This window comes from Castor canadensis, chromosome X (genome assembly GCF_047511655.1).
Source record: "Castor canadensis chromosome X, mCasCan1.hap1v2, whole genome shotgun sequence".
Classification (NCBI taxonomy): Eukaryota; Metazoa; Chordata; class Mammalia; order Rodentia; family Castoridae; genus Castor; species Castor canadensis.
The window spans coordinates 91,974,286-91,989,415 of NC_133405.1; the positions used below are offsets into that span (position 1 = coordinate 91,974,286).

General features: G+C 41.4%; 1 protein-coding gene across 7 annotated transcripts in view; it reads right to left on the reverse strand.

Annotated features, from left to right (window-relative positions):
• LOC109689923 (lysine-specific demethylase 5C) overlaps positions 1–15,130 on the reverse strand; it is a 36,098-nt gene that overhangs the window by 11,777 nt on the left and 9,191 nt on the right. For all 7 annotated transcript variants that reach the window (XM_074063268.1, XM_074063270.1, XM_074063266.1 and 4 more), the window contains exons 6-12: positions 14,791–14,914; positions 14,511–14,692; positions 13,341–13,499; positions 8,651–8,770; positions 8,360–8,518; positions 6,864–7,045; positions 6,608–6,770 (exon numbers count right to left, since the gene is read on the reverse strand). In XM_074063268.1, the coding sequence (XP_073919369.1) occupies positions 6,608–6,770; positions 6,864–7,045; positions 8,360–8,518; positions 8,651–8,770; positions 13,341–13,499; positions 14,511–14,692; positions 14,791–14,914 (1,089 nt within the window). The remainder of the gene's footprint in view (positions 1–6,607; positions 6,771–6,863; positions 7,046–8,359; positions 8,519–8,650; positions 8,771–13,340; positions 13,500–14,510; positions 14,693–14,790; positions 14,915–15,130) is intronic.

Consider the following 15,130-nt stretch of genomic DNA (forward strand, 5'->3'; position numbering starts at 1 on the left):
ATACGTCGTATTGTTTGAATATTGAACTTCTAGGATAAATTCTCTAATTTTCTCTACATTTTTATTCTATTTTCTAGGAGATTTTCTCAACTACCTATTGTCTTAGCTTTTGATTTTTTTTGGGGGGGGGTTGTTTTTTAGTTTTTTTCTTTTGCTATCATAATTTTATTCTCCAAGAACTCATAAGTATGTTCTCCATATGCTCTTTTTAATAGTTCTTGGAATGTTCTTTTTTAAATAATATCCTGCAGTACAGTAGTCCCACCTTATCCATACATTCCAAGTCCCCCAGTGGAAACTTCAGATCAAACCAAACCCCATATATGGTTTTTCCTATACATACATACACAAATTTAATGGGACTTTTTCATCTCAACTAAGTATTGTAGCCATAACTTTTCAGTTTGACATGTGACAGTAAAACCAGCACAATTTCTCTTCCCTTATAATTTCTAAGATAACACTTATTCTTACCATAGATCTTAGCAACCTCAGCATACAATTTTCTTAAGTTCAAAATTTCCACCTTTCATTTAAAGGAAACACTTCACATTTTCTCTTTGGCACATCTGAATTCCCTTTATCACTAATCTTGTGCTTTGTGGTCATTATTAAATAAAACAAAGGTTACTTTTTTTTTTTTCCATTTTTCTTTTATTATTCATATGTGCATACAAGGCTTGGTTCATTTCTCCCCCCTGCCCCCACCCCCTCACTTACCACCCACTCCGCCCCCTCCCTCTCCCCCCCCTCAATACCCAGCAGAAACTATTCTGCCCTTATTTCTAATTTTGTTGTAGAGAGAGTATAAGCAGTAATAGGAAGGAACAAGGGTTTTTGCTGGTTGAGATAAGGATAGCTATACAGGGCATTGACTCACATTGATTTCCTGTGCGTGGGTGTTACCTTCTAGGTTAATTCTTTTTGATCTAACCAAAACAAAGGTTACTTAATGTAAGCACTATCATACCTCCATAGTCAATCAGATAACTGAGACAGCTACCAGGTAAATAACAAGATGGGTAGCATATACAGCATGGGATGATTCGTGTCCCAGTAAGGTTAGAACAGGCTGACAGAAGAGTTCATCATGTTATTCAGAACAGCACATAATTTAAAACCTATGGATTATTTGGTTTTGGAATTTTCCATTTAATATATTTGGACTGCAATTGGCTATGGGTAATTGCAGAAACCACAGAAAATAAAACTATGTAAGGGAGAACTACTGTGTATGCTTACCTCTAAAGATATTAATGAGGTACTTTGCTTTTGAAGTTTATTTTTCTCTGCCTAGCCTGTTTCTGCAAGTTGATTTCTTCCTGTTTGTGTGGTTCTATTTTATTTTCTTTGGTTATCCGTTAATCTGTGGCTACCTACTTATATTTAAGAGGAATAGACAAAAAAGCTGAATGAAAGCTCTAAGTACATAGGTGAAGCTTATCAACTGTGAGCTTCACCATTTAGTTTGTAGACCTAAGCCATTTAGTTTGGGATACTCTACATTCTACCTCCCACACCAATCAGATTTCCCAGAGAAACTCTCACATTTTTTTTTTCCCTAAAAGAAAAAGGCTTGGCCTTTTCAAGTAAAGGAAGGCAGCTGAGAACTTCAGCATCCAGTATGTATACAATGATAAATCCTACTGTTTACACTCTAACTCCACCATCCACTGAACCTATGAGACCTCAATCTAGAGACCTCTGTTTTAATGTCTTCAGAAATAAATCTTCAGTCCTTTAGCCAGTCTTTATTTTCACCCCATTCTTCCTTACCCCTAGCTTTCCAGGTGCCACTGACTATAAACTTTTAGTGTCAAGAATTTTACCATCATGACTGTAATCCTAGTTACTCAGGAGGGAGAGATCAGGAGAACCATGGTTCAAAGCCAGCCTGGGAAAATAATTTGGGGGACCCTATCTCGAAAAAACCCATCACGACAAAGGGCTGGTGGAGTGGCTCAAGGTGTGGGCCCTGAGTTCAAACCCCAGTAGTGCAAAAAAAAAAAAAAAAGATAATTTTATCATTATCTCCTGTTTTCTCCATCTTTGTAATTTACCTTTTCAAAAAAAAAAATCCCTTTGTATCATTTTACTGGAGTTTCAATAAGGAATGAAAGTAGTCATGTACACATTTAATTTGGCTCTTTAGTCTCATGAATTTTTTTTTTTTTTGGTGGTACTGGGGTTTAAAGTCAGAGCTTCATTTTTGCTAGGCAGGCATTCTACCACTTGAGGCACTCCTCCAGCCCTCACGAAGTTTTTAAAAGTTGAACATTCAATGTTGGCAAAGGTTCAGGGACATAGGTAAAGCAGTCAAATTCTACTCTATGAAAAGCATAAAATAAACTGTGTATGTGCTGAGGACTGAATCCATGTCCTCTGAAGTTACACTCTCACCTTATAAATTTGCTACTATCTATCAAGAAACTAAAATGTGGGCTGGGGGCTTGGCTCAAGTGGTAGAGGGACTGTCTAACAAGCATAAGGCCCTGCATTCAAACTCCTGGCCCATGAAAAAAAGAAAAAGAAACTAGAAGCTAAAATGTTTATACCCTTCAACCCAATCTGCCAGGATTCTAGAATAATTTGGGCTGAATTTACAGCTTAACAATATTAAGTCTTCCCATTCATAAATATGTATCTCATTTATTCAAGTCATGTATCAGTTCCCATCTCCAGTATATTTTCTTCTTAAATCTCTCTAGTTAGAGACAACATCTGCCTCTAAGTATTTCTTGCCTGTATTACTGCACTTGGCCTCCATTACCAACTACCAGAACAGTTTTCAAAACAAAACAAAATAAAACAAAACACAAATCTGACTATGGCATGCCTCTGCTGAGGCCCTCTCCCAAATTTACACACACACACACACACACACACACACACACACACGATAAAGCCACAACTGTGACAGGCAAACTCTTAACACTTCTGTCAAGGGCTACCACTTATACAAACCTATTCCTGGTACCCTATTCCCAATAACCCAGTCTGCAGCACCTCTCAAACTTTATTCTACTTGTTTACTGCTCACTGTCCTCCATTCAACTGTCCTCCACTCACAGTCATCCATTCAAAAGCAGGACATAGGTAAAGCAATCTTCAGGGCCAATAAACCAATAGCCTTGCACACAGAAAATACTCTATTAATATCTAAACAATCTAGTTCCAGACCTAATTTTATAGATTTGAAAATTAATTCCCAGAGAAGCCTCAGGAAGCAGAGCCAGGAGCAGAACCTAATGCTCCTGATTTCCTCTCAAGCTGCACTCTCATTTTGGCACTGTTACTTTATTGTTTGCTATGTGGTGGTTTAAAAAAGCACTCCTAGGTGTGCTGGCACACACCTGCAATCTCAGCATTTGGGAGGGCAAGGCAGGAGGATCTCAAGTTCCAGGCTAGCCTGAGCTACACTGCAAGACCTTGTCTCAGAAGACAAACAAAAACACCATTCTTCATGTTTTGCAAAAGTTGAAAATGACAAACAACAAATGTGAATAGCCAAAAACCTAAAAGCAACCCAAATGTTCATCAACAAGTTCCATAAAAGGAATGAAGTTTTGACACAAGCTGCAACATGGATGAATATTGAAAATACACTAAATGACAGAAGCCCTTTACAAAAGAACACATATTCTATTCATATTAACTGGCCAGAAAAAACAAATCTAGAAACAAAAAAACAGGTGAGTGGTTGCCTAGAATGGAGAGTGACTGCAAATGGGCAAGAGGGATTTTTCTGGGGTGACAGATATTTTAATATTAAATTATGGTAATGGCAACCCGACTCTGAAAATTCACTGGATTGTACACTTAAGATGGATGAACTTTACAGTATGTAACACACACTGCAATAAAGCTGTTAAAAACATGACAGTTATAAAATCATTCTAGACCAGCACTGTCCAAAAGAAATATGGTAGGCACATATGTACTTTTAAATTCTCTAGTAGCCACATTAAAAAAGTAAAAACAGGAAAAATTTCAATATATTATAACAGAGCCACAATATTATCACTTCAATGTGTGACTGGTATATACGAAAGTACTAGTGAGATACTTTACATTCTTTGTTTCATACTAAGTCTTGAAAATCCAACATGTATTTTATACTTCCAGCACATTTCAGCTGGGACTAATCACATTTCAAATGCTCAGTAGCCACATACGGCTAGTGGCTACCAAATTGGACAGAACAATTCTAGACCATTGAACTTCACAAGAGATTATAAAATCCATACACTAATTATCACTACATCAAAATTTATACAGAAAAACAACATGGAAACAATGAAATGGTTAAGATGGAGTGAATAGGGCTGATCCATTTTCTACTTTTTTAGAAAGGAGACATGTGTCTTTTCTAATGAAAATGATACTTATACTACATATCTATAAAAAGAAATGGCCTTCTCCCATTGAAGGAGAATGTGAGACAGCAGAAACTAAAGAGCTCTGGTCCAGCTGGCTTAACTGCAGGCTGTCAGTATGAGAACATGAAAATCACAGACACCTTGGATTGGGGAGAATACTCCCCAATCTAAAAGGCCTGGAAATGTTGGGAGCTACTTAAAGGAGGGCAGGGTGGTGAAGCAGCAGTTGGCCAGGGAAACTGGTGAGCAATGAGCAGGAGAAATGCTGTGCAGGATAGAAGCAAAGAGTACACGTTTAAATTTCTGTTAAAGTTTTTTAAAAAGAGGTGAAGATTGAACAGCTCCACAACCTTAGACCTTCTCTTTTTTTCTCTCTGCATCTTTAACTACTCAAATCTTTAAGAGAATCCTATTCTACTCCTACAGTTTTCCCCTGGCTTTATAACAAGGACTGATGCTATGCTAAGGATTAGGAAAAGGAGTCTAAGGAAAGAACAGATCAATTGTCTGCTTGTGAATCAGCAGAACTAGAAAGGCCCTTCATCTTTTTTGTTTTTGGTGGTGCTAGGAATCGGACTCAGGGCCTCATGCATGCTAAGCACAGAATTTACCACCGAGCCATATTCCTAGCCCTATGTGATCATCTGTAATCCAGTAATTCTTAAATGGAGTGAGGTAGAGAAGGAAAAGGATAGCCCCCTCTGAGTGGAAGATGATTTCTGAGCTATTGTAGGATAACTTTTCCCAGGTCCAATTCCCTAAATATTCCAATTCTTGGTTAAATATCATTAAAATGTATAACAAAACTATTATCCACAGAGTATATAGTATATCAAAACAAGGTGAAAGCAAGAAAAAAATTCCAGTGAAAACCACTGACCTACTGTACAGGATTTCAAGGGCTACCTCAAAGATATTTATTTGATATTTAACAACTACCTACCATGTCCTATGCATTAGAATAAGTGGCAGTGTGGCCCAGCATGATGGCACATACCTGTAATACCACAGGAGGCTGAGGTAGGATTGTCTCAAGAAAAAGAAAAAGAAAAAAATAAGTGACAGTGGCCAAGGCCAGAGGGGATAAAGACGAAAAGATGAAGGTGAATAGAGAGTCATAGTAGCACAGAATTAGACTTAAAACAGAGATGGAGGATATACTAACTCTTGTTCCCATAGTACTGTTGATCAGGCTGTTTTAAGATACACAACAGAAAACTGGCTAATACTAGTAAGTGCTAGAAATTCCCATGAATATAAAATCCCTCTCAGTAAAACATTTTATAGGATAACAGAATTATCCAAAGATGAATGGGCCAGGACTCTAGGTTCAATTTTTTTCTTTTCTTTTTTTTTTGGTTTTTGAGACAAAGTCTCCCTATGTAGCCCAAGCTAGCCTAGAACCTGCAATCAATCTTCCTGTTTTAACTTTCCAAGTGCTGGGATTATAGGGATACACCATCACATCCAACTAGGTTCAACTTTTGACCTATTAAGTAAAAAGACATACCTACTGATCTGTGAAGTATGCAAAATATACAAAATATGGCAGAGGCCACTAACTGTCCTGATAGTCATTATCTTCTTTCATAATAATATGACCTTCAGTTTGTAGTAGTACATTTCCCAGTTTTCCTTGCAGCTAGATGTGACCATGTGAACAAATTCTCACTATCAGATGAACAGAAGTGATATATGCTCTTAAAAGCAAGGAGACTCTCTACTCCTACCCTTTCCTCCATTAGATGGAATGTAGATGTGATAATAAGCCACCCCTATGGTACTGCCCTCAAATACATGGTCCAAAAGGCCACTATCACATTGTGTGTCTATAACCACTATGATTGCAGATCTCTATTACAGCAGTCACAGCTAGAATTCAACTGAGATAGATCAAGAATGAGAAAAGGAGCTGGGCACTGGTGGGTCACACCTATAATCCTAGCTACTTGGGAGGGTGAGATCGGGAGGATCATTGTTCGAGGCCAGATCAGATAAATAGTTCTCAAAATAACCAGAGCAAAAATGGACTGAAGGCGTGCCTCAAGCAGTAGTGTGCCTGCTTTGCAAGCAAGAGTTCAAACCTGAGTGCCACCAAAAAAAAAAAAAAAAAAAAAAAAAGAATGAGAAAAGGACAGGGGTAAATTTCAGGTGAAGACTACCACCACCACCACAAAGGACATCACAAAATCATTCTTACTCCTTGTTCATGATTCCTGGTCACTCACCGGCACGCCATGAGACATGAGGGTATTAGGATTCATGAGGGTGACGAGTTGGTGCAGGAGGTCAGGCTGGCTATCAAAGAGCTCAGGTGTCAGCTTCTTCATCACTTCTTCCAAATGTTCTGCTGCAAGCGAGGGTACCCCATACCAGGTCTTCGGTTCACCCCTGATCAAATGGAAAGGGGACACATACAGTGTCATACCCATGGTTATTCAGGGAGCCCACCTTGCCTCTCCAGCTCCCCAGGGCCCCACTCACCAATGGAGGTAGTTAATGGAGTAACTCCAGTGATCTTCAATATGCCAGCAAAAGGCTGAGAAGACCATGCCCACATAGAGCCAGGGCACCTTCATGCCAGAGATATCTGCATTGATATGGCATAATACAGACTGCTCCAACACCGGCATCACATTCAGGTTCCAACCACTTGTAGCATACTCCTGGTCAGGTCAGGTATTTGTACAGAAGGAATGAGGGTTATTGTGGTAAGGAATTGAGATCTTACGTTATTTCTTTTAGCCTAGCAAACCTTAATTTTGGGATCACACCTAAATGATACAAATTTCTCTGCCTCTCCCACCAAAACACATACACACAAAATTTCAATTCGATTCACTTTAATAGCAGGGAAGTTTACAGATGTATATTCATCTACTTACTAAAATACCTACAAGTTGAAAACACCTGTTCTGCCAACTAATTTTCAACAAAGGTTCTAAGAATGCATATTAGGAGTGGGTATGGTGGCTGTGTGGTGGCATGTACCTGTCATCCCAGTAATGGCAACAAGTGCAAAATAGGAGGGCAGCCTGGGCAAAAAGTGAGACCCTATTTTCAAAATGACCAAAGCAAAACGGGCTGGAGGCATGGCTGAAGTGGTAGAGGGCCTGCCTATCAAGTGAATCACCGAGTTCAAACCCTAGTGCCAAAAAACCAAATGAACAAAAAAACCTGGCTCTAAACCCAAATGCACTTTACCCTTGAGAAAAGCCTGGGCCCTCAATTTTTCCTGTGCACACAGATCCCACTCCCTAAACACTTCTTGTGAAAGGGTCAAATGTTCTGCCAGGTTATTTCAAAGTTTCTCATTTAAGACTTACAACAAATTTGCCAGGTAGGCAATACCCCCCATTTTATAGATAAGGAAATGGTCTCAGAGAGATAAAAGAACCCATTTCATGTGAGCACATGGCAGGCAGTGGGCTATGTTTTTTTTGTTTGTATGTGCATATGTGTTTTTTTTTTTTTTGGGGGGGGGAAGGGGGTGGTGGTTGTTGTTTTGAGATAGGGTCTTACCCAGTCTGACTTTGAACTCACAATCCTCCTGCCTCCACCTCCTGAGTGCTGGGATTACAGGTGTGTGCCACCACACCCAGCTCTAAGCTATGTTTTTTTTTTTTTTTAAGTAGGATTGGGTTTTGAACTCAGTCTTGAGAAGCAGTCACTCTACCACTTGAGCCACACCTCCAGCCCATTTTGCTCTAGTTATTTTGGAGATGGAATCTCGAACTATTTGTCCAGACTGGTCTTGAACCACGATCCTTCTTATCTCAGCCCCCCAAATAGCTAGGATTATAGGCATAAGCCACTGGCACCTGGCTAGGTTGTGTCCTTTACATGTAGCATTTCATCTAAATCTCACAGTATCTGCTTAAGGCAGGCCTATTTATCCCCATCTTAAAAAGATACTGAGTTTTTCAGATAGTAAATGACTTGCCTAAGCTTACACAGCTGATACATAATCACCCACTCACCTCCTCCTCAGGGGTTAGGTGCCGCTTACTATCACTGACAGGGAAACCGCTGCCAAATTCTTTGGAATGGATGTCAGCCCCATACTCGACAGTCACATCTTCCTCAATGCTATTCACCAGCCGCCAGAATTCCTTCTCTACGAGTTCTGTGGGCACCATCTAGAGGAAGAGGGGTAGTAGCTGACCATGACCCATCTTATCCTGGCCCCACTGACCCAGGGGAAGTAAGACCATTAGGTACCAAGGTCTATGAGCCTAGCCCCAGCAATACCCTAGCCCTCCATCACCTACGTGCACAGGCATGTTGAAGTAGTCAGCTTTAAAGGAGTCAGCCATCTCGCCAAAGCTCTGCAGAGTATATTCCCGGGTAGCCTGCTCAAAGCCAAAGGCTTCAGGGGGCCGCTTACACTCCTGAAACCCAAAGGAGAACATGTCACAAAAAGAGGCAAAGTGGGCTAGGGGTATAACTCAAGTAGTAGAGAGAATGCCTAGCAAGCACAAGGCCCTATACTGCAAAAAATAATTTATTCATTAGGAAAAATAACAAAGGCAAAGAGAGAATCCTCAAAAGTGGAACTGGAATGTGGAATAGGATTAGAGGAGAATAGCCTTAAGTCTGAACCTAATGTCAGTAAGACAGGCCTTATTTTATATTTATAGCTCTACCTTTTTCCTTACCACTTCAGCTTAATTCATCTCTTCATTCCCCACATGTACTTCCATATGCTTTTAAGTTCACTCTTATGGTTTGGCTATGAAGTGTTGCTGCAAAAGCTCAAGTACTAAAGGCTTGATTCCCAGCTGGTGGTGCTACTTTGAGAGGTTCTGAAAACTACAGGAGGTGGGACCTAGCTGGAGGAAGTAGGTCATTGGGGCTTGCCCTTGGGGTCTATATCTTGTCCCTAGCCCCTGTCTCTCTCTGCTTCCTGGGAACCATGATGTGAGTTGGTCTGTTACAAACGTCCTGCCATTATGGACTGAAACTCTGAGTTTACAGGAGCTTTCCTCCTTTAAACTGTTTCTCTCAGATATTCTGTTATAGCAAAAGTGATTAATATACTCACAGAGCTCCTCCCTATTGAAATGTACTTTCCGTGTGTGTGTGTGTGTGTGCGCGCGCGCGCGCGTGTGCGTGCGTGCTAGGGATCAAATCCAGGTTCTTATGCATGCTAAGTAGGCCCTCTTCCACTTTCTTTCATTGATTATTCAAAACCCAACTTCAGGGCCAGGGCGGGTGTAGTTCAGTGGAAGAGTACTTGCCCTGCATGCATAAAGCCCTGGGTTTGATTCCCCAACACTTTAGGGAAAAAAAAAAAAAACAAATTAAGTCATGTGTGGAAATATAGGCCTATACTCCCAGCTACTTGGGGGGTTGAAGCAGGAATATCACTTGAGGATTCAAATTTGAGACCAGCTTGGGAAACCTAGCTAGACCTTGTCTCAAAAACAGAACATAGCCAGACACCAGTGGCTCATGCCTGTAATCCTAGCTACTTGGAAAGCTGAAACTGGGAGGACTGTGGTTCAAGGCCAGTCTGGGCAAATAATAGTTCACCCCTATCTCCAAAAGAGCGAAAGAAAAATGGCACAGTGGTAGAGAGCCTGCTTTGCATGCACAAAGCCCTGAGTTCAAACTCTGATCCCACAATCCCACCAAAAAAATATAAAGAAAAGAACACAAGGCCCAACTTCAGGGGTTTACACCTATAATCCCAGCACTTTGGAGATGGAGGATCATGCATTCAAGGCCAGCCTGGACTACACAGTGGGACCTTATCTCAACTCTGGGCTGGAAGCATGCCTCAAGCAGCTGCTTCACAAGCTCGAAGCCCTGAGTTAAAACTCCAGTACCAGAGGGGAAGAAAAAAACAAACAAAAAACAAGCACTGGGGATACAGTTCAGTGGTAGAGCATTTGCCTGGCATGCACAAAGCACTAGGTTTGATCCCCAGCACAACCCAAAAAAAAATCAAAACCCCAACTTCATTCCCATAGTCTCTAGAAAGTGCTCCCTTGTTACTGCAGCCCATGCTCTTTTCCTCCTTTAAAGACTTTATTATCCAGGGCTGGCAGTGGTGATTCACATCTATAATCCCAGCTACTCAGGAGGTGAAGATCAGAAGGATGGTGGTTGAAGGCCAGTCTGGCCAAAAAGTTACCGAGTCCCCCATCTCCACCAATAAGCCAGGCACGGTGGCACACAACTGCAATCCCAGGTACACGAGTGGCAATAGGTATTATGGTGGTCCAGGGATAGCCCTAAGCAAAAACTTGACACCCTATTCAGAAAAATAAGTAAAGCAAAAAAGGACTGGAGTGCGGCTCAAGTGGTAGAGCACCTCCCCAGCAAGTGCAAGGCTCTGAGTTCAAACTCCAGTACTAACCTCCCAAAAAAACAAAAACAAAAACAAAAAAATCTTTACTATCTAAACCATGGCCTCGGACTTCAATAAGCTCTTCTGCCAGCCTTGTAAAATGGCACCGAATATTCTACTTCCTTGTTGGGTACAAAATGAAGGCACCAGTTTCTAGTGTCAAATCCTGTACCATTCAGAACTTGGTTCTACCTCACTGGTAGCTATGTTCATAGTTTTAGATGACAACAGTATATACTCCAGAGTCAGTCGTACAACCCTGCTTACATCTGAAAAATAAATGTCAATCTGGTTCACCATCAACTTAAGAGAAGAAAGCCAAGGAGAGTGAACAGTCTTCCTATCCATAACACTGTCAGTATTCAAACTTTCCCCACTAGAATCTCCAACACTGCCAAGGCCATTATGCACACTCCCCATCTGTGTGTGCATGTGCTTGTGCACTCTCAGTCTCTACAAGCAAGACTGAGTCCCAAAGAGAAGGTGAGACCATCAATGTCTCCTTTCCAGAAATCCAGAAGGAAATGTGAAAACAAGCATAGAGAATGTGAGTGAAGGTAGCAAACTCATGAAATGGACCTGACAGACTTACCAGGCACTTGGCCCTCAACTGCTACTTCAGCTCCTCTTCTTAATTGCCCCTAATCACCCTAAGGCACATTCTCCCCTGAATACCAGCTCCTGCTAATCCTCTGTTCCCCCTTATGAAACATCTGTCCACCTCTTCTAAAGTCTTTATCACTGAAAAACCAATCTAAATGTCTTATCAGGAGAACATCTGATGAAAAAAATTCATACCCTGAATAAATTTAGAAACACAGAAAAACGACTATGAAGTAGCAACTGAGAGTATATAAAAGATCCCAAATTTGTTAAAGATACTTATATACAGCAAATTTGCCTTATTATTGGATTTATTATGCATGGTTTTGACAAAGTACAGTGAAAAACATAAATCAATCAAAAGACATTTCAAAAACAAAACTTTTAAATTCCCACACACATTACACAGCTCAGTTGATGCAGAGAAGCTCATAGTCCTGCATCGTCAGTTGTTTAAATCATTGTGTGATCTGCTATTTCCTTGCCCTTAATTTTGTGAAAATACGCCTCCAAAAAAGTAAATGATGCCGCCCACAAAAAGGTGAACATTAATGTGCTTAATTTAAGTGATAAAGTGCAAACTTTAGATTTGTTGAAAGGTAGTATGTCATTAGAACTTGTATGGTATTAGGGGAAAAATGAATCAAGCATCAAGCATCTGCAGTACAGCACTGAACTCTGTTCACACTGAGCATTCACGGTTTTTCCTCAATGGCAATCTCCTTGGAACTAATACCTGCTGATACCAAAGGGTCTACTGTATAAGCAACAGCAAAAAGATGAAAGGAAAAATATATGAGACTCTTAACAATGGCTACCTCTAGGTGGCGATTTGTTTTTTTGTTTTTGTTTGCTTTTATTCACATGTGCATACAATGTCTGGGTCATTTCTCCCCCCCTTCCCCCGGCCCCCTCCCTTACCTTCCTGGGTGGCGATTTGTAATGCCTGTTTTTGTTTTTTTTTTTTTGGTGCTGACACTGAAGTTTGATTTAAGGGACTTGCACTTGCTAGGCAAGCACTCTACCAGTTGAATCACACCCCCAGCCCTTTTTCACTTTGGTTATTTCTCAGATAAAGTCTTGCTTTTTGTACGGGTTAGCTGGAATTATACATGTGTACCACCACACCCAGCTTGTTTGTTAAGATTGGGTCTCATGCTGGGCACCGGTGGCTAATGCTTATAATTCTAGCTACTCCAGATCACAGTTCAAAGCCAGTCAGGGCAAATAGTTTGTGAGGCCCTATCTCAAAAAAACCCATCACAAAAAAGGACCGGTGGAATGGCTCAAGGTGTAGGCCAAACCTCAGTGCCAAAAAAAAAAAAAAAAAAAAAAAAAAAAGATTAGGTATCACTAACTTTTTACCTGGGCTGGCCTCAATCTATGGTTCTCCTGATCTCTACCTGTGATTACAGGCATGAGTGACCACACCCAGCTGACTATTTTCTTCAAAAAAACCAAAACATCGAATAAAAAAAACTTGGAATCAGAAGAGCATTCTAAAAAAATTTTATTCCTAGACAGGTATGGTATACATGCCTGTAATCCCAGCACTTGGGAGGCTGAGACAGGAGGATCAAGAGTTCGAGGCAGCCTGAGCTACATGATGATACCCTGGTCTTTAAAACAAAACAAAACAAAATTATTCCTATCCTTCAAAGCTCATTTCTGGCATCTTCCCTAACTACTTAGTAATTTTCCTCTCTGCTCACTTGCTACACCTCAGAGTTTCTAACATCCAATTTAGCATTTGCTTAATATGCCACCACAGTCTGTCTAATCATAACACTTACTACCCCACAGGTGGTGGTCTGGGAACTCCCAGAGGACTGAAGCAAAGCTTGGGTTTCCTCTTCCAGTTTCTCCCAAAACTCTGCCCAGCTTAGCTCCATCCCAGGGACCCAAAACATAAGACTGTAATTGAGCTAGGAGCCTGCCCTCAGTAAGGTCAGATGAAGGAAGGCAAGGACACCCCATGTGGACTGGGGCTGGGGAGGCCTTACCGCCATGACACACTTTGGGCACCGCCAGACACCTTTCGGTATCTCAGGCAAAGGAGGCAGCAGGCAGAAGATGTGGTAGTTGTCATCACAGCCATCACACAGCAGGAGTTTGTCATCCTCATCCCCTCGGGAACACATTCGGCACACATATGACTCGATCTGCCAAGTAAGGGAAGCGAAAGTTAGTCAACATAGGCCCTGTCCAACCTTCAAACACCAGGCCCCTCCAAACAGTACCCTAACCCACAGTGTTCTCCATTGCAAACCTGTTGTGCTTGCCAGCTGGATCACTCATAGCCCTGTACAGACTAGCTACACAAGGTTTGAAATTCAATTATATCATGTACCATTTCCTCAAATAAGCAAGTAGAACAGTCTTTATCATTTAGTCTTGAATCTTCTCATTTTTATTCATTCAATAAACACTTACTGAACTGGTGTTGCTGAACCTGCCATAGAGTGCTAGATTCTATGGCACAGATATGAGTGCCTTTCAAGGGCACAAAGTACTCTAGAGACACGTTTCTAAAAACTAAAACCAGTGTACAGTGGCCCATGAATAGTACTGTGGGAGCACTCATATCAGCTGGAGATGAGGAGTGATAGCTTTGAGGAAAGACTTCATTGAAGAAGTGACCCTTGAAACTGGCTGAAATCTGAAGGCAAACTGAAGCTTGGCAATGGAGCAGAGCACAGGGGAAACTCTTCCAGACAAAACAAACAACATGTGCAAAGGATGCAGGAATGAAACAGTCAAGATGCATCTCAGTGACCAAAAAAAATAAAAAAAAAACAAAAAACAACCTACGTACAAGTAGTTCAGTGTGGCCGTAGCAGAGAAGTAAGGTGGGAAGTGCTGGGGAATGAGGCAAGAGGCTAGCAGGAACTAGATCATGCATGATAATGAACTTAGCCTTTATTCTGAAGCAATGAACAGTGCCTCCTCCTCTGGACCCTTGCAGCACTTTATATTGTCAGCACTTGTTCACCCTTTCTTATTCTTTGTTCCAAATGAGTTGGCCTTGTTTCCCCAATTAAATGAACTACTAGAGGGAAGGGCCTACTAGGGCCACTTTTCTGCTTAATACGACCTAGTCTTGTGCCATGCTGAGGAAATGATTGTTGAAGAGGTAAGAAGCAGAGCATTAGGAAGTCAGGGCTGATCCTTACAAACTGAGCATTGCTGTGGTTCCTCCGCAGCCTCATGGTCATCTTGGTGCAGGGCTCTGGGCTGTGACTCAGTTCCTCCTTGCTTTCCAGGAAGGTCTTGGGTGAAGCTGACTCCACCTTGACATCCCCACCTGATTCCTCCTTCACCACTACAGTGGGGGGACACTCAGGCCCTTCCTTATCTGGAAGAGAGAAAAATGGCTCTAAACATAGGTCTGGGACACTTAGGGTCCTGCCTCCTCTCCTCAGGTGAGGCCATTCCCACTATCTCAAGCCTCACCTTTTTTCCGCAGAGTCTTATCTTTGGCCATGAGGCCCAGGCCCATCATCTTGGGGCCTGCCCCATAGATCTGTAACTTCTTCAGCTCTGGATTCTTTTCAATGTCTTCCTCTGTGGGTTCCGGCTAGAAAGAAAAAAGGAAATCAATCACAACTGCTATGTGGGTCAGATGGCCCCATCCTAAAAGAATAGCTTAGACTGTATACCACCCAAGTTCATGCCAAGGGCTCAGGCACTGATGGGCCAGAGAAAGAATTCAGAGTTGCTTTTCTCAGCCCTTTCTTTAAAAGGAATTTAAGACAGGATCTCAGTTTTCCCAACTCTAAATTAAGAATATTAA